General features: G+C 49.4%; 1 protein-coding gene across 3 annotated transcripts in view; it reads left to right on the plus strand.

The window, feature by feature from the left end:
* Positions 1-12,109, plus strand: part of LOC147111958 (E3 ubiquitin/ISG15 ligase TRIM25-like) — a 77,172-nt gene extending 65,063 nt beyond the window's left edge. The window contains exons 5-7 of one of the 3 annotated variants that reach the window (XM_085999370.1): positions 5,784-5,917; positions 8,038-8,172; positions 9,254-12,109. In XM_085999370.1, coding sequence (XP_085855496.1) covers positions 5,784-5,917; positions 8,038-8,172; positions 9,254-9,774 — 790 coding nt within the window. In that variant the 3' untranslated portion in view covers positions 9,775-12,109. Of the gene's footprint in view, positions 1-5,783; positions 5,928-8,037; positions 8,173-9,253 lie in introns of all 3 variants that reach the window. The other 2 variants (XM_085999369.1, XM_085999371.1) reach the window with 2 other exon arrangements.
* The last annotated feature ends 9,825 nt before the right edge of the window (positions 12,110-21,934 follow it).

A 21,934-nucleotide genomic window follows, 5' to 3' on the forward strand; every position in this document is an offset into this window, starting at 1 on the left:
AAAATGTGTTGTGATTGGCTCATTCTATCCACTAACAGAGAAATGAGTGGGTGCTGAGATTTCCCAGGAATGTCAGTGTCACTGGACACTATGACCCTGATATTAACGGGGAGGTGGGGAGTGTAGTGTATGTAACCGTTCTACCTTTAAGAGAACTATTGTATGTAACCGTCCACCTTTAAGAGAACTATTTTAGGTGTTGCACTACTTTATCTCGGCTGCTGTATACTGTAATACCGGTGGTGACCACACCGGTATATAAGTGCTGTGTAAGGATTTATTGGGCAGATTCGCCCTGACCTTCGAATAGTAAAGTCCTGTTAAAGTTACTCTTGTAGTCTGTGTATTAATTCACCATATAACCCACAGACTTTACAGTGGCGACGAGTTCGATCTTACCCTGCGGCAGCGATACATCCGAAGCAGTTAACGAGCGTCGAGAAGAGGCATCCGCCCTCGTCGTTCTGCTGAGAGAAGACTCGAATCTGCAGAGCAAGGAAGAAGGAAGAATTCAGACACGAAGCCTTCCATCAGCAACAGGCAGTGATCGTCCCTTCTGTCACGGTGGTGAGTGAGCCGATCAGCCACGAGAAGCAAGTCGGCCACGTTGACTGTGAGTAGGGGGAAAATAAAAAGAAACGGAGGATAAGGGCGGTGAACTCGACCATGGTCGGGGGAAAGGAGCCGGACAGAAGTCGGGCCAGAGGCGCTGAGACTGGGGCAGCGTAGGGCACGGAAGCCGCGGTACAAGCGGGAACGCAGCCGGTGTGAGAGACCAGGTTACAAGCGGGCTGGGAGACGCAACAGCGTCGTGAGACAGCTCGACCGTGACCGGCGAAAAAGGCCGGGCAGCTACCGAGGCCGCGAGGCGCTGCGACCGGGATCGGAAGGCGCGGGAAGAAATAAAAAAATAATCAATACATAAAACCGCGGAGAACTCAGCCGCAGCCGGGGGAGGAAAGGACCGGACTGCGAGAGGGCTGGGAGGCGCGATTGGAAGCCGCTGAGGGAGAGACAGAGCCCGAGCGAGCGGGAGAGACAGAGCCGAGCGAGGGGGGAACGGGACCGAGCGAGGGAGACCGAGCGAGATTCCGCCCAGCGGCTGGAACTGTTCGCCGCCAACGGGTTGTCCCCAGCGCCGGTTGCCCTGCCGAGAAAAGGGAACAAGGAACGCACTGAAGCTGGCGCGCAGGCTGCGAACTCCGAAAGCTAGCGGTCGTCGCCCGAGGGAAAGCTTACCCCTCCCGCCAGGGGAAGAAACGCGGGAAGCCGCCAGTAGGCGGGGAAGAAGACAGGAGCGGGAAACCGCCATCTTGAAAGTGGGCGGGGAAGAAGACAAGCGCGGGAAACCGCCATTTTTGGAAAAAAAAAGTAACGAACAAATTCGTTGTTGTTTCTCAGAAAGAAAGTGAAGATGCCTAAGCATGGTAACATCAACGACTTCGATTCCGAGGTGGAAGACTGGGCCACGTATGTAGAACGCATCGAGATATATTGTGAGGCCAATAAAATAGCAGATGATGATAAAGCTCTAACCTTACTAAACTCAATGGGGGCGAAGACATACGGGCTATTGAAGCATCTTCTATCACCAGCTAAACCGGCAGATCAGACTTTCGCTAATATTGTTGCTGTCCTGAAGGATCATTTGAACCCCACACCGCTGATGTTGGCGGAACGATTCAAATTTTATGCGAGAACGCAACGGAAAGAGGAAAGCAAAGCGGAATACTTGGTTGAACTGCGTAGACTAGCGAAATACTGTCAGTTTGGGGAAAATCTGACAGAGGCATTGAGAGACAAGTTTGTGTGCGGGTTGTCGAAGGAAGGAACACAAAAGCGACTACTCAAAGAGAACGATCTTACACTTGATAAGGCTGTCCTTATTGCAGCATCGCACGAAGCCGCAGCGAGAGGCATGGCGGAAATGCAGCTGAAGGCAGCGGTACTCAGCGTGGATCAAATGGCTTCGGGTACAACGAAATGTTATCGTTGTGGGAAGACAACACACGACCAGAACCAATGCTGGTTTAAAAACCAGGAATGTAGAAAATGTGGCAAGCTTGGTCACATAGCTAATGTATGCCGGTCAGGTAAGAAGACCAGCAACAAAAAGTCACCGCAGGGAAGGTGCAGAAAGGTACATAAGGTGGCTGAGAAGAATTCAGATGAACAGAATTCGGATTCAGACTCCAACAGCCAGGAACTGGGTAGTCTGAGAATTCACAATGCGAGTAAAGAAGCTGACCTACAAATTATCTGGATCACGCTCAAAATAGCCAGAGTCCAAGTGAAAATGGAATTGGACACAGGATCAGCCCTAACAGTCATAAACCGAAGGGACTACAAGAGGCTATTCTCACATATTCCCTTGAGAGATACCAAGATTGTATTGCAGACATACACGGGGCGAAGAGTATACCCCATCGGAAAGATAAAAGTCAAGGTGAGAGACAAGGGCAAAGAACACCAAGGAATGGACTTATATGTACTACCTGAGGGGGGTCCACCACTTCTGGGACGGGAGTGGATCAGGAAAATAAATATGGACTGGCACTTCCTAAAAGCCATAAAGAGTGAGAACTCGGTGAAGACAATCAGCTCAGACTCTGGAACTGATGATGGTAAGACCAACCCATGTGCAAAAGACAAGGCTAAAATGGACTTGCAGACTAATGTTGGAAAAACGAAGGAGTGCATAAATGCTTATGCTTCAGAGGAGAACAAAGTTTCAGAACAGAATTCCACTGAACAACAACATAGTTTGACAGAGAATTCTGAGTCTGTCCAGTCTACAGACATGCACATTTCTGAGGAACACCGGGCTCGAACTCAACTCCATTTCAAACTACAACAGCAATTAGAACAAATGATTCGCCGTCTTGAGCAAGAGATGAATGCAACGAAAAAGTTCTTTGACACAGAGTGGGAGAATCTGGAAAGACAACAGAAGCAGCTGATGGAGAAAATGGAGCAGGAGCACACAAACCGTCTGCGCGAGGAGGCCAAACGAATCAAAGCTGATTCGGTTTCTGAAGGAGCGTGCTCTAATCTGGTGGAGCAAGATGTTCAGCAACTGAAGGCGCTTGTTAGCAGGTTGCAGGCAGAAAAGGCTGATTTGGTTGCCATGAATTCCGAGCTCCTACTGAAGTTGGGTGCAGCATCACCGGACGATTCATTTGTTGAAATTCGAATGGTGGAGGCTGCAGATGATGGAGAATTAAAAGCAGCAAAGGGGCCCCAGTGCAAGGTTACAAACAGCCCTGTAGCCTATCCGTCAAAAACTCAGGATGACGATACTGGGAAACGTCTGATGTGGGAAAAACTGGAACACGAGCTTCAATCTTCAAAGGAAAGGGGTTCGGAGCTCTCAAAAGTTATTGAAATAGCTGAGGTGGCAACACAGACTGAGAAGACTGCAGCAGAGCAGCCCTTGGATGCCAAAAGTACGCTGACTCACGTTAATGTAGAACAACAGAATGCTGAAACAGCTGCTCCAGTAGAGGGATTGAATAGTCCGATCAATCAATCTCCGAATGAAGTTGAAGTATTGAAATCACAAATGATGTCATTAGTAAAAGACTTGCAGAAAGCCCAGAAAAAGCTGGATGAAGCTGAACGCATGAAGAAGTCTCTTCAGGAAAGATGTCTGGATTTGGAACAAAAGCTGGCTAACGTCCAGCTGGGTATGAAGGAATTAGAAGACCCTCTCGCTGGCCTAGCTCAGGACGACACCGAATATTACCATGACCTGTTGGACGGCACCGAATATTACGATGACCTGTTCTGCCCAGCTTGTGATGACAACTCCCAAAGTGCAGAAACCATGAAGAATCACAAAAAGTCTAAGAAACACCGGGAGATGGTGGCGCTACTACGGAAAAAGGAGGAAGAGAAGGAGGAACTGTGCATGCAGCTGGCAGCTGACAGTGGAGCCCAGAGAGTCTCCAAGAAGCAGAAAAGGAAAAGACGAAGCAGAAGATGATGACCCATCTGAACCATTATCACCTCTATCAGGTCACGCACGTGGTCTTTCCGAACTGAGTCAAATCCGTTTGGAAGTAGAAAAACTTCCCAAGGTACTCAAGCTTTTAGAAGTCAGCAATGCTGGTTCAGAAGTGACGGAAGTTCAAGCTGTTAAGTCCAGTGAAGGACTATTGGATGAGTCACCCCAGCAACGTGAACCGACTACACCACAGGGAACTGCTACACCACCGAGGCATTGTCCGGACTGAGTCAAGAAGCACAGGAGGCGCCTCCACAGAGACTGAATCTGTGAACTGTTTTCCGCAGAGACTGAATCTGTGAACTGTTTTTACATGAAGTTGGATATATGTTATGATGTTATGTTTAATGGGGAATAAGTATGTTTAAGCTAAAAAGGGAGGATTGTAGTGTATGTAACCGTTCTACCTTTAAGAGAACTATTGTATGTAACCGTCCACCTTTAAGAGAACTATTTTAGGTGTTGCACTACTTTATCTCGGCTGCTGTATACTGTAATACCGGTGGTGACCACACCGGTATATAAGTGCTGTGTAAGGATTTATTGGGCAGATTCGCCCTGACCTTCGAATAGTAAAGTCCTGTTAAAGTTACTCTTGTAGTCTGTGTATTAATTCGCCATATAACCCACAGACTTTACAGGGAGGGTGCGGGGGAGGCCGTTAACGTGGGAATGCCGGGGACATGGAGGCCCTATTGATTGATGGCCTGACCGGCGGACAGGAGCAAAACAAGCGGCAGGAGGCTGCAGCCGGGGGCCCGTGGGGGCGTCCCCCGTCACTCAGAGAGAGGGAAGCAGAAGCTCCGGGGCCCACTGCGGGGGGGAAGGGAGGGGGAGGGTGGGAGAGGAGAGGCTCCGGGGGCCCATTGGGAGAGGGAAGGGAGGGGGGGAGAGGAGAGGGACCGGGGGCCCACTGGGAGGGGGCGTGGGGGGCTGGGGACGAAGACTGAAAGATTGGGGCTGGGGCAGACCCAATGCTTCCTTGTGAGGCCTGGGGGTCTCCTGCTCCTCCTGGCCCACAAGGAGTGCTAAAATGATCTGATCTTTCGCACTTACCTTGGCCAGTCGGCTCCTCCCGTCTCGGATCTGCTGTGGGGCAGCCGACAGCGCCGGCCTCCCCCTGACTCACATTTCACTCACCACCCTGATTATGTCATCAGGCCGTGACTTTCGAATGTTAATGAGGCCCCGCCTGCCTTTCGCAGGAGCCTCGTCGATGGCCTGATTTGTGTTTGTTTAAATTGAAATAGCTGGGAATGGGGTCTGGTTACTCGATCCGGATGTTTTAACCCCAGATCCTCTCCCTCCCATCGGGGTGTGAGGGGATTAAAATCGAGACGTCTGTGAGGGAATCCCACCGATCCCAGGTCCCTGGGAGGCTGTTCCTTCTCCTCTCCTCACTTCACGTGATTGTAGTGAGTGTGTTCCTGCAGCGAGGGTGAGCACGGACTGGAGACCCTCGGGATAATAATAATTATTAATAATGGAAAGATGAGGCTCCAGTACAGAGACACTGGACTGAACACAGACAGCTTTGAAAATCACAAACTGAGCTGAAGTGGCAGCAAAGCAGGATCCCACTGCACGTGTGGAGATCAGTGTGAATGCAGGGAGACTGACAATCCCGGGATTCTGCCATTTTCAGGATGGGTTGCTGCAGGGTGTCAGTACGAGCATTAGAAGGGCTGTAGGTTGTTGCACTGATCACTCGTTCCCCTTTGGGTTTCTGATCGAAATGTCCCCACTGATAAAAACATTCTCTCCTCTTTCATTCTAGAGTGACTGAGACTCAGAGAATCACAGACCCAGATGTTCCAGCGCTCACCCTCAACCTGTCCAATATATCTCAACTTATCCAGAAGAGGCTGAATGGATGGGAAAAGTACCACTCAGACATATTGGGAATCATCAGTAAGAACATGCAGCTTTTCTCCAATATAAGTGACCGGGAGCAGGTCGGGTTAGTTGTGTTCAGACAGTGAATATCCCGAACTTTAATATCAGCTCCCTGTGTCTGTGGATCAGGAGCCTGAGATTAATCCTCAGCCCCCAGTAACACCTGCTTTAAACATTCCTCACTGTAATGGGCCAGAGCTTCACCCCCCATGGGCCAGGTAGGGGCGGGTTATACTCTGCCAAGCATACCCAAAATAGTGAGGAACCAAGAGACTGATAAGAGTGAGGAGCTTAAAGTAATTAATATCAGTGAACAAAAAGTACTTGAGAAACTAATGGGACTAAAATCCGACAAATCCCCTGGACCTGATGGCCTACATCCTAGGGTTCTAAAAGAGGTGGCTGCAGAGATAGTGGATGCATTGGTTGTGATCGTCCAAAATTCCCTAGATTCTAGAACGGTCCCAGCAGATTGGAAGGTAGCAAATGTAACCCCGCTATTCAAGAAAGGAGGGAGAGAGAAAACAGGGAAATACAGGCCAGTTAGTCTGACATCAGCCATCAGGAAAATGCTGGTATCTATTATTAAGGAAGTGATAATGGGGCACTTAGAAAGTCATAGTATGATTAGGCAGAGTCAACATGGTTTTATGAAAGGGAAATCATGGTTAACAAATTTATTAGTGTTTTATGAGGATGCAACTAGCTGGGTAGATAAAGGGGAACCAGTGGATTTCCAAAAGGCATTCAATAAGTTGCCACATAGAAGTTTACTACACAAGATAAGGGCTCATGGGGTTGGGGGCAATTTATTAGGATGGATAGATGATTGGTTAAAGGACAGAAAGCAGAGAGTAGGGATAAACGGGTCATTTTCCAGTTGGCATGTTATAACTAGTGGGGTGCCACAAGGATCATTGCTTGGGCCTCAGCTATTTACAATCTATTTTAACAACTTGGATGAAGGGACCGAGTGCAATGTATCCAAGTTTGCTGATGATACAAAGCTAGGTGGGAAAGTAAGCTGTGAGGAGGACACAAAGTGCCTGCAAAGGGATAGAGACAGGTTAAATGAGTGGGCAATAAGGTGGCAGATGGAGTATAATGTGAAGAAATGTGAGGTTATTCACTTTGGTAGGAAGAATAGAAAAACAGAATATTTTTTAAAAGGTGAGAAACAATTAAATATTGGTGATCAGAGAGATTTAGGTGTCCTCGTACAGGGAAAACAGAAAGTTAGCATGCAGATACAGCAAGCAATTAGGAAGGCAAATTGCATGTTGGCCTTTATTACAAGTGGGTTGAAGTACAAGAGTCAGAAAGTCTTACTACAATTGTATAGGGCTTTGGTGAGACCACACCTGGAGTACTGTGCAGTTTTGTTGTCCTTATCTGAGAAAGGACATACATGCCTTAGAGGAGGTGCAACGAATGTTCACTAGATTGATCCCTGGGATGAGAGGAGGGATTGAGTAGATTGGGCCTATTCTCTCTGGAGTTTAGAGGAATGAAAGGGGATCTCATTGAAACATATAGGAGAGTTTGTTTCCCCTGGCTGGAGAGTCTAGAACTAGGGGGCATAATCTCAGGATTTAAGTCTGAGATGAGGAGGAATTTCGACACTCAGAGTGTTGTGAATCTTTGGAATTCTCTACCCCAAATGGCTGTGGATGCTGAGTCGTTGAGTATATTCAAGGCTGAGATCGATAGATTTTTGGACTCCAGGGAAATCAAGGGGTATGGGGACCGGGCGGGAAAGTAGAGTTGAGATCGAAGTTCAGCAATGATCTTATTGAATGGCGGAGCAGGCTCGAAGGCCCGTAGGGGCTAGTCCTGCTCCAAATTCTTATGTTTAATCAGAGTGTCTCTTAAAGGGGCACCGTTCATCACAGGGCCGTCAGTATTATTAAAGAGTAAAGTAAAAAAAAGGAAGTCTTGCATTTATATAGCGCCTTTCACAACCTCAGGAGGTCCCAAGGTGCTTTACAGCCAATGAAGTTCTATTTTTGAGGTGTAGTCACAGTTGTAATGTCAGAATATCTAAGTATGGAATATATAAACCCCCATCGAGTAATATGAAGGAGTCGGGACCTCGCTGTGTCACAATTCCCAATCACCGTCTGCTTTGTTTACAGTGCCAGCTTCCACCGAATACAGGGGCCCTTCGAACGTAACTCCTCCCCCACACAGCTCCTCTGGGACAGCCCCTGTCCCACAGAGCGCCATCAAACAGTCGACTGGGATCAGGGGGAGAGAGGGAGTATCCCAATGTGTGTTTAGAATCTGAAACGGGGATCACTCTGACAGTTTTAAATTTCTATTTAACCCTTTGTCTTTCTGTGTTGTTTCGTCAGTCAGGGTTCAGTGTGAGGGATTTGAGGGTCGAGTTCCTGCACCTGTTCCCTTCTCACAGAGTCTCAGACCCTGGGCCCGAGGGGGTGTTGGTGAATTCAGAGTGAACAGGGAGCAACAGTTTAATGTACAGAAGGGTCCTCAGATTCATCTCAATTCACAACTGAATCCTCACTGCTGTGTGTAAAATGGTGGAGGCTTTAATAAAGCTGAAATCAGGATGAACAGTAACAGGAGGGAGAGCGCCCAGGGCAACACACCTGTGTTCAGGATAAGACACTAACAGGAGGGAGAGAGCCCAGGGCACACTCCTGTCTTCAGGATGAACAGTAACAGGAGGGAGAGAGCCCTGGGCACACTCCTGTATTCAGGATGAACAGTAACAGGAGGGAGAGAGCCCTGGGCACACTCCTGTAATCAGGATGAACAGTAACAGGAGGGAGGGAGCCCAGGGCACACTCCTGTATAGAGGATGGGACAGTAACAGGAGGGAAGAGAGCCCCGGGCACACTCCTGTATTCAGGATGAACAGTAACAGGATGTAGAGAGCCCAGGAACATTCCTGTAGTCAGGATAAACAGTAACAGGAGGGAGAGAGCCCCGGGCACACTCCTGTGAGCTGTGCGTTCCCAGTACAGCCAGCGCTGAGATTGTGGGGATGTAACTGTGAGGCTGTGGGATGTGTTGTGTGCCGGTGAATCTCCTCCATTGTGTCTGGGAGAACATGTGCACAGTGCCAGGGGCTTGTGTGATTAAACTGACTGCTACTGTGTGTCTCACTGCAGTGTTTGCCCTGAGTGTACAGCACTGGGGCTCACACACTGCTATTGAACAGGGATTCTGATTGAAGGCCATTGATTTAACATGGGAAGAATCCAGTCTAACCGGTAATATGGGGCTGACACTGTCTGGGAAATACTGACACTCCTACCCTGCAGCTGTCAATCATTGATCTGAGTGGAATAACCCTGTCTGACCAATCTCTTCTCTCCTCTCTAGGGCAAAGCTCACCGATGAGCCTGGATCCAAAGACAGCAAACTGGAACTTGGTTCTGTCTGATGATCTGAGATCAGTGACACGGACTGAACAGAAACAGCCCTACCCACCTCACCCAGAGAGGTTTAAAGACTATTCCCAAGTCCTCTGCTCCCAGAGCTTCTCTTCAGGATCCCATTCCTGGGATGTGGAGACTGATGGGAATTACTGGGGAATCGGGATTGTGTGTGGGAGCGTCGAGAGGGCAGGGGAGAACTCTCTCATTGGGGACAGCAGTAAATCCTGGGGTTTATATTATGGTTCTTGTTATCTCTGGGCCCAGCACAATTCCCAGGACACTGACCTCGGACGGTTCGGGTCTGGGGTCAGGATCCGAGTTCAGTTGGACTGCGAGGCTAGGACTGTGTCATTTCACCAGGTCACTGACACACTGACACATTTACACACATTTCAAACCACATTCACTGAACCCGTGTTTCCAGCATTTTATTGTAGGAACAAATCCCTAAAACTGTTAAATTAATCCCGATAACTGAGACTCGGCGACATCCTTCCGGCTCCGGGAATCGGGTGACGTCACTTCCGGTTTGGGGCCTCTGAAACGGGTCTGTGATGTCACTTCCTGGCTGGGGCACTGATGATGTCATTTCCTGGCTGAGGTCAATGATGATGTCACTTACTGGTCTGCACCCTGGTGATGCTGTGGGCGGGGCTCTCTCTCAGGCCCCTCCCCCTGGTGATGCTGTGGGTGAGGCTCTCTCTGAGGCCCCTCCCCTGGTGTTGTGGGCGGGGCTCTCTCTCAGGCCCCTCCCCCGGTGATGCTGTGGGCGGGGCTCTATCAGGTCCCTCCCCCTGGTGATGCTGTGGGTGGGGCTCTCTCTCAGGCCCCTCCCCTGGTGATGCTGTGGGCGGGGCTCTCTCTCAGGCCCCCCCTGGTGATGCTGTGGGTGGGGCTCTCTCAGGCCCCTCCCCTGGTGATGCTGTGGGCGGGGCTCTCTCAGACCCCTCCCCCTGGTAAATTAAGCCCCATAACTGAGACTCGGTGACATCACTTCCAGCTCCGGGAATCGGGTGACGTCACTTGTTTGGGGCGGGGCCTCGGAAATGTGTCTGTGATGTCACTTCCTGGTTGGGACACTGATAACTTCCTGGTGGGGTGAGGGTTTATTGTTGATGTCACTTCCTGGTCTGCACACTGGTGAGATTGTGGGCGGGGCTCTCTTTCAGGCCCCTCCCCCTGGTGATGCTGTGGGCGGGGCTCTCTCTCTGGCCACTCCCCCGGTGATGCTGTGGGTGGGGCTCTCTCTGAGGCCCCTAACCCTGGTGATGCTGTGGACGGGGCTCTCTCTCAGGCCCCTCCCCTGGTGATGCTTTGGGCGGGGCTCCCTCTGAGGCCCCTCCCCTGGTGATGCTGTCAGCGGGGCTCCCTCTGAGCCACCCCACCTGGTGATGCTGTGGGTGGGGCTCTCTCTCAGGCCCCTCCCCTGGTGATGCTGTGGGCGGGGCTCCCTCTGAGGCCCCTCCCTGGGTGATGCTGTGGGCGGGGCTCTCTCTCAGGCCCCGCCCCTGGTGATGCTGTGGGCGGGGCTCTCTCTCAGGCCCCGCCCCTGGTGATGCTGTGGGCAGTGCTCACTCTGAGGCCCCTCCCCTGGTGATGCTGTGGGCGGGGCTCTCTCTCAGGACCCTCCCCTGTTGATGCTGTGGGCGGGGCTCCCTCTGAGGCCCCTCCCCTGGTGATGCTGTGGGTGGGGTTCCCTCTGAGGCCCCTCCCCTGATGCTATTGGCAGGGCTCTCCCTCCAGCCCTCCCCCTGTGATGCTGTGGGCGGGGCTCTCTCTCAGGCCCTCCCCCTGTGGTGCTGTGGGCGGGGCTCTCTCTCAGGCCCTCCCCCTGCGATGCTGTGGGCGGGGATCTCTCTCAGTCCCCTCCCCTGGTGATGCAGTGGGCCGGGCTCTCTCTCTGGCCCCCCCTGGTGATGCTGTGGGTGGGGCTCTCTCTGAAGCTGCTCCCCCTGTGGATGGTGTGGGCGGGGCTCTCTCAGAGGCCCCTCCCCCGGTGATGCTGTGGGCGGGGCTCTCTCAGGCCCCTCCCTGGTGATGCTGTGGGCGGGGCTCTCTGGCCCCTCCCCGGTGATGCTGTGGGTGGGGCACTCACTCAGGCCCCTCCCCTGGTGATGCTGTGGGTGGGGCTCTCTCTGAGGCCCCTCCCGCTGGAGATGCTGTGGGCGGGGCTCTCTCAGGCCCCTCCCCCGCTGATGCTGTGGGCTATTTCTTTTGCAGTATTTTAATTGTCCATTAGGGTTTTAATGTTCTAATAATGCTGTCCAGCTACATAAACATTGCTGCACTGCAGAAAGAATCTTTCTGAGGTGATGAGGGACTATTTTAATGCAAATTTTAATATGTTTGTATTACATTCTGAAAAATTATGATCAGAGGTACACTCACTGCTTTTCATCTCTTAATCTGTATTTCGAAGAATATTTAAGCACTCTAATTAAGCCTTGTCAGTGTGGATGATTTGTTTTTAATAAGACATCTTGCTATTAGAAAATGCAAACCTGTTAAATATATTAATTTGTGTTATACTCCTTAAATACCCAGAGGCTTTTGTGGAACTGTACTTTCATAGCAGGGTCCTCTGTAAAATCAAAGTAAGTATCAATAACCTATAAATTGTTGGTGCACTGATTCTGTTAAATCCATTCAATGATAATTGCTGCGATGCACTGTACATCTGACATGCCTGAGTGAGGTGAGATCATGTTATTACAGAAGCAGATTTGACTGCATGAACTTTACCGACCATTTCAAAAAGCTGATGTTTACAATCTTACTGATAAAATGCTCTGTGAACTGATTACTGTCTCCATGTTGACAAAAGAGGACATGTCGTGACATAATGATCTCAATTGCTGCCAGTAACTTGCTTCAGCATCTAGCTCTCATTCACAGCTTGAGATTCAGTGGGTAGCTCATTATTTGTGTTTGATGAGTAATTAGTACAACTTACCTCTCCTCACACAGTAAAATCTGAAGCGTCTGACTACAGGGCATCTGGTATTGACATAACTGTGGAGGGGCGGTAAGACACCTTGGGGTTATTCATTACCTTCTTATTATTAACAAGCTGTGTTGGGCCTCCTAGTGGACCCATTAGCTACAGATAGAAATTGTTTGCGGGCAATCTTATGAGGGTTTGGGGAAGATACTAATGACTATTACCTCGAATTTGGGTTCAGTTGAATTCATTTTTCGAATGAACTAGTTTGCCTGTTCAGGTGGAGGTAAAACCCAAAAAAAACCTTACATTTATTTTGTGTCTTTAATGCAGGAAAACGTACCAAGCTGCTTCACAGAATAGTAATCAGGCAAACATTGACACTGAGCTAAAGAAGCAGCTATTACTAGAGGTGACTAAAAGCTTGGTCATAAGAGGTAGATTTTGAAAAGGGTCTTCAAGGAAGAGCGAGAAGTGGAGCAGCAGAAAGGTTTAGGAAGGGAATTCCAGAGGTTGGGGCCTAGATGGCTGAAGGCATGGCTGCCAATGGTGAGATGTGGGAAGTGGGGGATACCTGGGAGGTCAGAGTTGAGGAGGTCAGAGTTCTTGCAGGTTTGTAGGGCTGGAGGAATCTACAGAGATGGGGAGGGGTGAAGCAATGAAGAGATGAGAAAACAAGGATGAGAATTTTAAATTCGACGCATAGCTGGACCAGGAGTAGGGTTCCCAACCCTCCCATTTTTGGTGGGAGTCTACTGGGATAGGCGATTGTTTTCCCGAGTGCTCCTGCTGGTGACTCGGGTGAAAGGGCCCCTGTTTGCACAGTGTTTCATTTATTGTTTGCACAGTACCCTGGCTACCGTGGCTTGTAACCAGTCGCCGATGCCTGAGCCCTGCTGACACCCCTGTTATCTGGAAACACTGCTTCATTGCCAGTTATGAAGATGACGACATCAGGGCCAATGAAGTTCACCGGGAAACTCCAAGTCCTGAGAGAGCAACTGGGTAAGAGAGAGAGAGAAACACAAACTGGGGAGGAATGAATGAGAGAATGGATGTTTCCCCTCATGGGGGAATCTAGAACCAGGGGGCATAATTTCTGAATAAGGGGGCACCCATTTAAAACGGAAATGAGGAGGAATTTCTTCTCAGAGGGTCGTGAACCTTTGGAATTCTCTTCCCCAGAGAGCTGTGGAGGCTGGGTCATTGAATATATTTAAGGTGGAGATAGACAGAGTTTTGAATGGTAAGGGAGTCAAGGGTTACGGGGAGCGGGCAGGGAAGTGGAGTTGAGGCCAAGATCAGATCAGCCATGATCTTATTGAATAGCGAAGCAGGCTCGAGGGGCCAAATGACCTACTCCTGCTCCTACGTCTTATGTTCTTATGTTCCCCCGGTGATGTGGTGGGCAGGGCTCTCTCAGGCCCCTCCCCCTGGTGGTGATGTGGGCGGGGCTCTCTCAGGCCCCTCCCACTAGCGATGTTGTGGGCAGGGCTCTCAGGCCCCTCCCCCTGGCAATGCAGTGGGCAGGCCTCTCTCAGACCCCCCCCCGGTGATGCTGTGGGCTGGGCTCTCTCAGGCCCCTCCCCCTGGTGATGCTGTGGGCAGGGCTCTCTCAGGCCCCTCCCCCTGGTGATGTTGTGGGTGGGGCTCTCTCAGGCCCCTCCCCTGGGGATGCGGTGGGCGGGGCTCTCTCAGGCCCGGCCCCCTGGTGATGCTGTGGGTGGGGCTCTCCCAGGCCCCTCCCCCTGGTGATGCTGTGGGCTGGGTTCTCAGGCCCCTCCCCCTGGTGATGCTGTGGGCGGGGCCCGATTGTGGTGAGCACAATTCAGATTCCATGAATGATTTAAAGGGAGTTGTTTGATCTCTCACACTCACTGAGGGAGGACTGATGGATCTTGGAATTCTAAATCCCAGTTATTAATTTCCTGTTAAAGGAGCTGAGTTTGTATAACAGTATGAATTCAACCAAGGAATTGTTTAGCTGCCTGTTGAGGGGTATGCTGGGAAGGTTGGCCACATTGGGAAAGTTTTATTCAGCAGACTGTCTAGGTTAAAGGTCAGACAGCCGCGTGGCCTTGATGGTTTGTGAGGAACTGCTGTAAACATCAGATGCTGTCGTATCAACTTGTTTTAAACCGTGGGAAAGAGAGAGAGTGGAAAAGTACCAACTGTGTGATTTTGCCAGCAAGAAGGGTATAAACCAGCCATTTTAGTAAGATGGAAGGAGACAGTCCATGAGACAGAACAGAAGATCACCACACAGGATGGCGATGGAGAATTAACCCCTCAGTCTCCCGAAGCAGAAGAATTGACCATTCTGAGTTGAGTTGTACCACTGACTTAAAGCTTGTATGAATCTCTATCTGTAAAACTACTTGGCCTAGAAATTGAGTGGGGTTAGCGCCCAATTAGAGGCGCTAGAGGGCCTTGCGCCGGAATTATAGCCGCTTCGGAAATTGATTTGGGCCCCACCATCGGCGTTAGCCGGTAGCGCTGCGCCGGCACCGATGACGTCATCGGTGTGCGCAGCGTCCCGGTTGCCGTGGTAACGCGGCCGGACGCCGAAATTCAGTTGCGGCCGCCTCGCCCGTGGCAGCCGCAACCAACGATTTTTCAAAAGTTTCTTGCTGGACTTAGCGCCGGCGCATTAAGGTGGCGCGGCGGCCGGCCGCTTTCCCGGCGGCCGCCTGCCCGCACCTCCCTCCCCGGACTCCTCCACCACCCCCCCGCGGCACAGATGTGTGTGGGCCTCGAGCCCGGCACTTCTCCAGGTGCCGGGCTCATTTTTCGTGCGATTCCACCGGCCAGCGGTCGGCTGCAGGCAGCTCCTCCTTAACAGAAGGAGGAGGCCTGCAGTACCCCAGCCTGCCGCACCGCATCGGGTGCCGCAGCGGGGGATTAGTGCCGCAATCCTGCATTCAGCGCCCATTGCGAGGCGCTGACACCCTCCATTAGCGCCCGCAGCCGTCTGGGCGCGGCGCAGCTGAATTTTTGGCGGGCGCAGCGGCAATTAACGCTGGCGCTAAATTTCGGGCGCTACAGCCCTGGCGGAGGCAAACTCAATTTCTAGGCCCTTGTATTTTAACGTTAATAAAACCAATTAGTTAGAAATGTTTAAAGCCTTGTTGATCTTACCACTGATTAAACAGTAAAGAGTCATAGAGTCATACAGCACAGAATGAGGCCCTTCGGCCCATTGTGTCCGCGCCGGCCATCAAGCCCTGTCTATTCTAAACCCATTTTCCAGCACTTGGTCCGTAGCCTTGTATGCTGTGGCATTTCATGTGCTCATCTAAATGCTTCTTGAATGTTGTGAGGGTTCCTGCCTCTACCACCCTTTCAGGCAGTGAGTTCCAGATTCCAACCACCCTCTGGGTGAAAAAGTTTTTCCTCAAATCCCCTCTAAACCTGCTGCCCCTTACCGTGAAACTCTGCCCCCTGGTTATTGACCCCTCTACTAAGGGGAAAAGTTCCTTTCTATCTACCCTACCTATGCCCCTCATAATTTTGTACACCACACTCAGGTCCCCCCTCAGCCTTCTCTGCTCTAAGGAAAACAATCCCAGCCTGTCCAGTCTCTCTTCAAAGCTGAAGCGCTCCAGCCCAGGTAACATCCTGGTGAATCTCCTCTGCACCCTCTCCAATGCAATCACATCCCTCCTATAGTGTGGCGACCAGAACTGCACACAGTATTCCAGCTGTGGCCTAACTAGCGTTTTGTACAGCTCCATCATAACCTCCCTGCTCTTATATTCTATGCCTCGGCTAATGATGGCAAGTATCCCATATGCCTTTTTAACCACCTTATCTACCTGTCCTGCTGCCTTCAGGGATCTATGTACATGCACACCAAGGTCCCTCTGATCCTCTGTCCTTCCTAGGGTCCTACCATTCATTGTGTATTCCCTTGCCTTGTTAGTCCTCCCAAAATGCATCACCTGACACTTTTCCGGGTTAAATTCCATTTGCCACTGTTCTGCCCATCTGGCCAACTCGTCTATAACATCCTGTAGCCTGAGGCTTCCCTCCTCGTTATTTACCACTCCACCAATTTTGTGTCATGAAAGTTTAAGAAAGAAAATACTTTAAAATATTGGTTAAATAGTATAATACAGTTAATTTACCTGACTGACTTATTGTATTGAGAAACCCCCTATTTTCTTGTTCCAGTAGTATAGTCTGAGACACCCCCTTTATTCTTGCTACAATGGTACAGTCCTTAAGCTTGTCACATGGTATCCAGCCATTTTACAGTTCAAGCTCCACGAGGCTAGAGAGAAGGTAAAGGCTTTGAGGGCTGGAGCAATACAGTTTTTGACCGTGTTCGTTTAAACGTGTTTTGCTTTGTAATTCTGTTTGTAAGGTGTTACAGTAAACAGTTTAAAGACAAAGTTATGTTTTGGAATGTATTATTTCGACACGCATCTACTCGTTGTTAAAAGCCTCAAAGCTCAGTGGCTGCATGTTTGGAAATTACGAAGCGCCACTACATTAGTCAAAAACTTGCTCCCTAAGAAGGAAAGGACGGAATTGTCGGCGAACGTATACATGAATGGTCACGGAGCCAGACGACAATATAAGAAAGCGAAGGTACAGTGACTGTTACTTACCTTGTTCATTCTATTGAGAAGCTAAATAAGAGCTGCGGGTAAAATGGCCGAGGCCTTATGGAGCCGTGAGGAGCTTCCCCCAGCCAGAAGGATTGTTGGCCAAAAGAGGGAAGTAAAGCTCACCCCAAAGGCAATGGAAGAGAAGTTACATAGAAGCATAGGTGCAAGGAGGGCTAAATTAGCTCAGATAACTGGAAAAATGAAGATAATTGATTGTCTCATGGAAGATAATGCTACTATTAAGAAAGCTGAAGACATAATGCATTATGATTTCTCCAAGTTGCATGAAGAATTTAATGTACTCAATGAAGATGTATTAGCACTTCTGTCTGAAGAAGAGGGAAACGCTGATCAGCACAACTGGTTTGATCTTAAATCATCCAGCATTAAGGACTATGTCAAGGCCACAGAAGAGTGGATGTTAAAGATTCATCAGGATGCTGATACAGCAGAGAAAGATAAAGATGACGATGAAGTCGGACCAGATGATAGCATTTCAGAGACTTCAGCCAGACTGAGCAAAAATCGAAAAGAAGGTAGCTCTGTTTCTGGACACAGGTCAGTCGCTTCTACCACATGCTCGTCGCGACGCATGAGAGAGGAGGTTGAACGGGCAGCGTTGATGGCGCACGCAGCATCCTTAGTGGAGAAGCAAGCTCTTGAACGGGAAGAGGCCCAACTGCAGGCCCAACAGGCCCAACTGCAGGCCCAACAGGCCCAAGTGCAGGCAAAGAACGAACAGCTGGAGATAAAAACAGCTATTGCGGTCTCAGATGCCAAGTTGAGTGTGTATGAAGATTATGAAGGCTCACAGGATGGCATGAACGAATACTGCCAGTCAATGTTGTCACACAGAGTTAGATCCAGGGCACCTTCAAGAGTTAAAAGAGAGTCTGAAGGCCATCTCCTGGCATTACAGCATGGAAGAGAGGCCTCTCCACTAACAAGAGCACGTGATGCTACCCCAGACGTCAGACGGTCTAGACTAGACCCTGCTGATGACCACCAGAGGCCTGAAGACACAGGGAGAAGCCTATACCGAGTGATGCAACATCAGAACAAAATTACAGAGATGCTTGTAAAACAACAGAATCTGTTTTGACGCCCTCAAAGAGACATACCAGTGTTCCAAGGCGACCCACTCAAGTATAAGCCCTTCATCAGATCCTTCGAACAAGCCATTGACTCCAAAACAGAGAGCCGCAGTGATAAGTTGTACTACCTGGGACAGTACACCAGTGGTAAACCACAAGGCCTGGTCAGAAGCTGTGAACACATGAGACCGGACCGGGGATACATAGAAGCCAGGAAGTTGCTGCAGGAGCACTATGGTAATGAGCTGAAGATAGCCACTGCATATATTGAAATGGCTATCAAGTGGCCACAGATCAGATCGGAGGACGGGGGGGCATTGAACACATATGTTCTTTTTCTCATAGGATGTCGCAACACCATGGAGGATGTTGAATTCATGGAAGAGATGGACAATCCTATGACTATGAGAATCATCATCTCTAAGCTTCCTTACAGGATGAGAGAACAATGGAGAAGAACAGCCTTTGAGATAATGGAGAGACGGAAAAGTAGAGCCAGGTTTGCAGACTTAGTGAATTTCATAGACAAACAGGCTAAAATTGCTAGGGACCCATTGTTTGGAAACATCCAGGATGTCAGCCCAACTATTGATGGAAGAGTGAAAGTCAAGCCTGCTGAATCAAAGACTCTCAGGAAACGTGGTTCCAGGGGAAGCAGCTTTGCAACTATCGTCACTCCGGCTGGGGAAGAAAAGTCTCAGAACTCATCTCCCAAAAAGAGCAGCACAGTTTCACCTGCTAATGCCTTTCAGAAGCTATGTTTATTCTGCCAGAAGAATCATACATTGGATTTCTGCAGTGACATCAAAGCACAGCCACATAAAGACAGAATCGAATTTCTGAAGTACATTGGCCTATGTTTTGGATGTCTCTCTCAGGGGCACCTGAGTAGAAACTGTAAGCAAAGAACAACATGCAGAGAGTGCACTCGGAAACATCCCAGTCTGCTGCATAGCCACAAAGAAGAACAAGTCTCTAAGAAGAGTGAAGAAAACAATACCGACGAGAAGGTTGTTTCAAGTGCTCTGGTGTCGCTGGAACCAGAGACTTGTGGATTCACTGGGGCCGGTGACAGTGATTGTATTCTTGCCATCGTACCTGTAAAGATTAAGTCTAAGAGGAGTGAGAAGTTTGTGGAGACTTACGCCTTCATGGATCCAGGTAGTTCAGCAACGTTCTGCACAGAATCACTCATGCGACAGCTGAACGTTAGAGGCAGAAGAACAGAAATCCTATTACACACCATGGGTCATGAGAAGTCAATGCAAAGTTATGCCCTGTCAGACTTAGAAGTGTGTGGACTTGAAGAGAAGGACTTCATAGACCTGCCTAATGTTTTCACACAGAGGGAGATTCCTGTTAAAATAGGGAACTTAGCCCTGCAGAAGGATGTGGAGAGATGGCCTTACCTGGAAAAGGTGCGTCTCCCATATATTGAAGCAGAAATTGGCCTATTAATTGGAACCAATGCCTACAAAACTATGGAGCCATGGCAGGTGATAAGCAACAAGGATGACGGACCCTACGCAGTCAGGACAGATCTTGGATGGGTAGTCAATGGACCGGTAAGGAGAGATGATGGCAACAGGTCGAACAAGGAGCAACGACAAAATGTAACAGTTAATCGTATCTCTATCGCAAGCATTGAAGAGCTGTTGATACAGCAGTTCAACGCAGACTTTTCAGAACGCAGCTGTGAGGAAAAGACAGAGATGTCACAAGAAGACCATCAGTTCATGGATTTGATGACAAGGTCTACACAGTTCATTGATGGCCACTATCACATTGGTTTGCCACTGAGAAGACAGACCGCGAAGATGCCGAACAATCGCTGCATAGCAGAGCAGCGCGCCATCAGTCTAAAGAGAAAGCTGAACAAGAACCCCGACTTTCACGAAGACTACAAAGGCTTCATGAGAAACATCATAGCGAAAGGCAATGCTGTAAAAGTGCCCGAGGAACAGTTGAACAGAGACGATGGAAGGGTCTGGTACATTCCTCATCACGGTGTGTATCACCCAAAGAAGAAAAAGATCCGTGTAGTGTTTGACTGCGCCACCTCATTCAGAGGAACTTCACTGAATGACCAGCTGCTTCAAGGTCCTGATCTTACTAATACCCTCATTAGCGTCTTGACGAGGTTTAGACAAGAGCTCGTTGCCATGATGGCAGATATAGAATCAATGTTCTACCAAGTCAGAATCTCTGATGAAGATGCTGATCTTCTGCGTTTCCTTTGGTGGCCAGACGGCGACATTAGTCAAGCTATGGTGGAATGTAGAATGGCTGTACACTTGTTCGGAACATCATCTCCCAGCTGTGCAAGCTACGCTCTCAGAAAAACTGCAGAAGATGGCAAAGGCAAAGCACCATCAGAGGCTGTGGAGACAATCTTCAGAAACTTTTATGTCGATGACTGTCTGAAGTCCGTGTCAACAGAAGACGATGCCATTGCACTGTCAAGAGACCTTAGAACTCTGTGTTCGAATGGAGGATTCCATCTGACTAAGTGGATAAGCAACAGCAGAGCAGTTCTAGCTTCTATCCCAGAAAAGGAAAGAGCCACTGAAGTCAAAGATCTGGACCTGAGCCACGATGTCCTTCCTATGGAGGGAGCTCTTGGTGTACAATGGTGCATTGAGTCAGACACGTTCAACTTCAGAATAATGGTGAACGAAAGACCATCCACAAGACGAGGGATTCTCTCCGTGGTCAGTTCCATCTACGACCCTCTTGGATTCCTGGCACCACTCATTCTGCCAGTGAAGCTGATCCTACGAGAGCTGTGTAGAGACAAGAGAGGATGGGATGAAGATATCCCAGAAGGTCAAGCTCGGAGATGGCTCAGATGGTTGACAGATTTGCAACAACTTTCTAGCTTCAACGTCAGTAGATGCATCAAGCCTGTGAGTTTTGGAGTTACAAAGACGGCTCAACTACATCATTTCTCGGACGCCAGTGAGGACGGCTATGGCACGGCTACTTACCTCTTGCTGACAAATCAACAGGGCCAGAAACATTGTGCCTTCCTCATCAGGAAATCCAGGGTGGCTCCGCTGAAGCAGGTTACCATCCCGAGACTGGAGTTGACGGCAGCGGTTGTTGCAGTTAAAGTTGACCAGGTGATGCGGAAAGAGTTACAGCACCCATTAGAAGAATCTGTCTTCTGGACGGATAGCACGACGGTGCTGAAGTATATAGAGAATGAGAAGATACGCTTCAAGACCTTCGTAGCAAACAGAATCTCATCCATTAGAGAAGCTACACAACCATCTCAATGGAGGTATGTAAACACCTCATTAAACCCAGCAGATCAAGCCTCACGGGGATTGAAGGCTGAAAACTTCATGAGGAGTGAAACTTGGATACAAGGCACAAGTTATCTGCTGGAAACAGAGAGATCATGGCCAGAAAGACCAGATATGCCAAGTCAGATTGCTGAAGACGACGTCGAAGTCAAGAGATCAGTCACAGCAAATCTCATAACTACGAAAGAGAACTTTGACACAGTGAACAAGCTTGTTAACCATTTCTCAGGATGGCACCAGTTGAGGAAAGCAGTTGCATGGTTTCTAAGGTTGAAAGAGTTGCTGCTACACCTGAGCGGTAAGAGAAAAGAGTATCGAGCCACTATCCATCAGTCTGAAAGTAACCCTGATAAGCAGAGAATGCTTCTACAGCAATATATGCACCAGCACAAGACCACATTGGGTAAGAATTCATTGACCGTGGAGGATTTGGCCAAGGCTGAGATGGAGATAGTTTGCTTCAGTCAAAGACAAAGATATCCAGAAGAAATCGAAGCTTTACAGCGAAATACTCCAATCAAGAAAGGTAGTCATATCTACAAGCTGGACCCTACACTGCAAGATGGAGTACTGAGGGTGGGAGGGCAACTAAACAAATCTGCTATGCCAGAGGAGGCCAAGCATCCTGCTATCCTTTCTAAGGACCTCCGGGTTACTACTCTCATTCTT

The sequence above is a fragment of the Somniosus microcephalus genome, chromosome 10, assembly GCF_052327205.1.
Source record: "Somniosus microcephalus isolate GS21.2 chromosome 10, FLI_Smic_1.0, whole genome shotgun sequence".
Taxonomy (NCBI): Eukaryota; Metazoa; Chordata; class Chondrichthyes; order Squaliformes; family Somniosidae; genus Somniosus; species Somniosus microcephalus.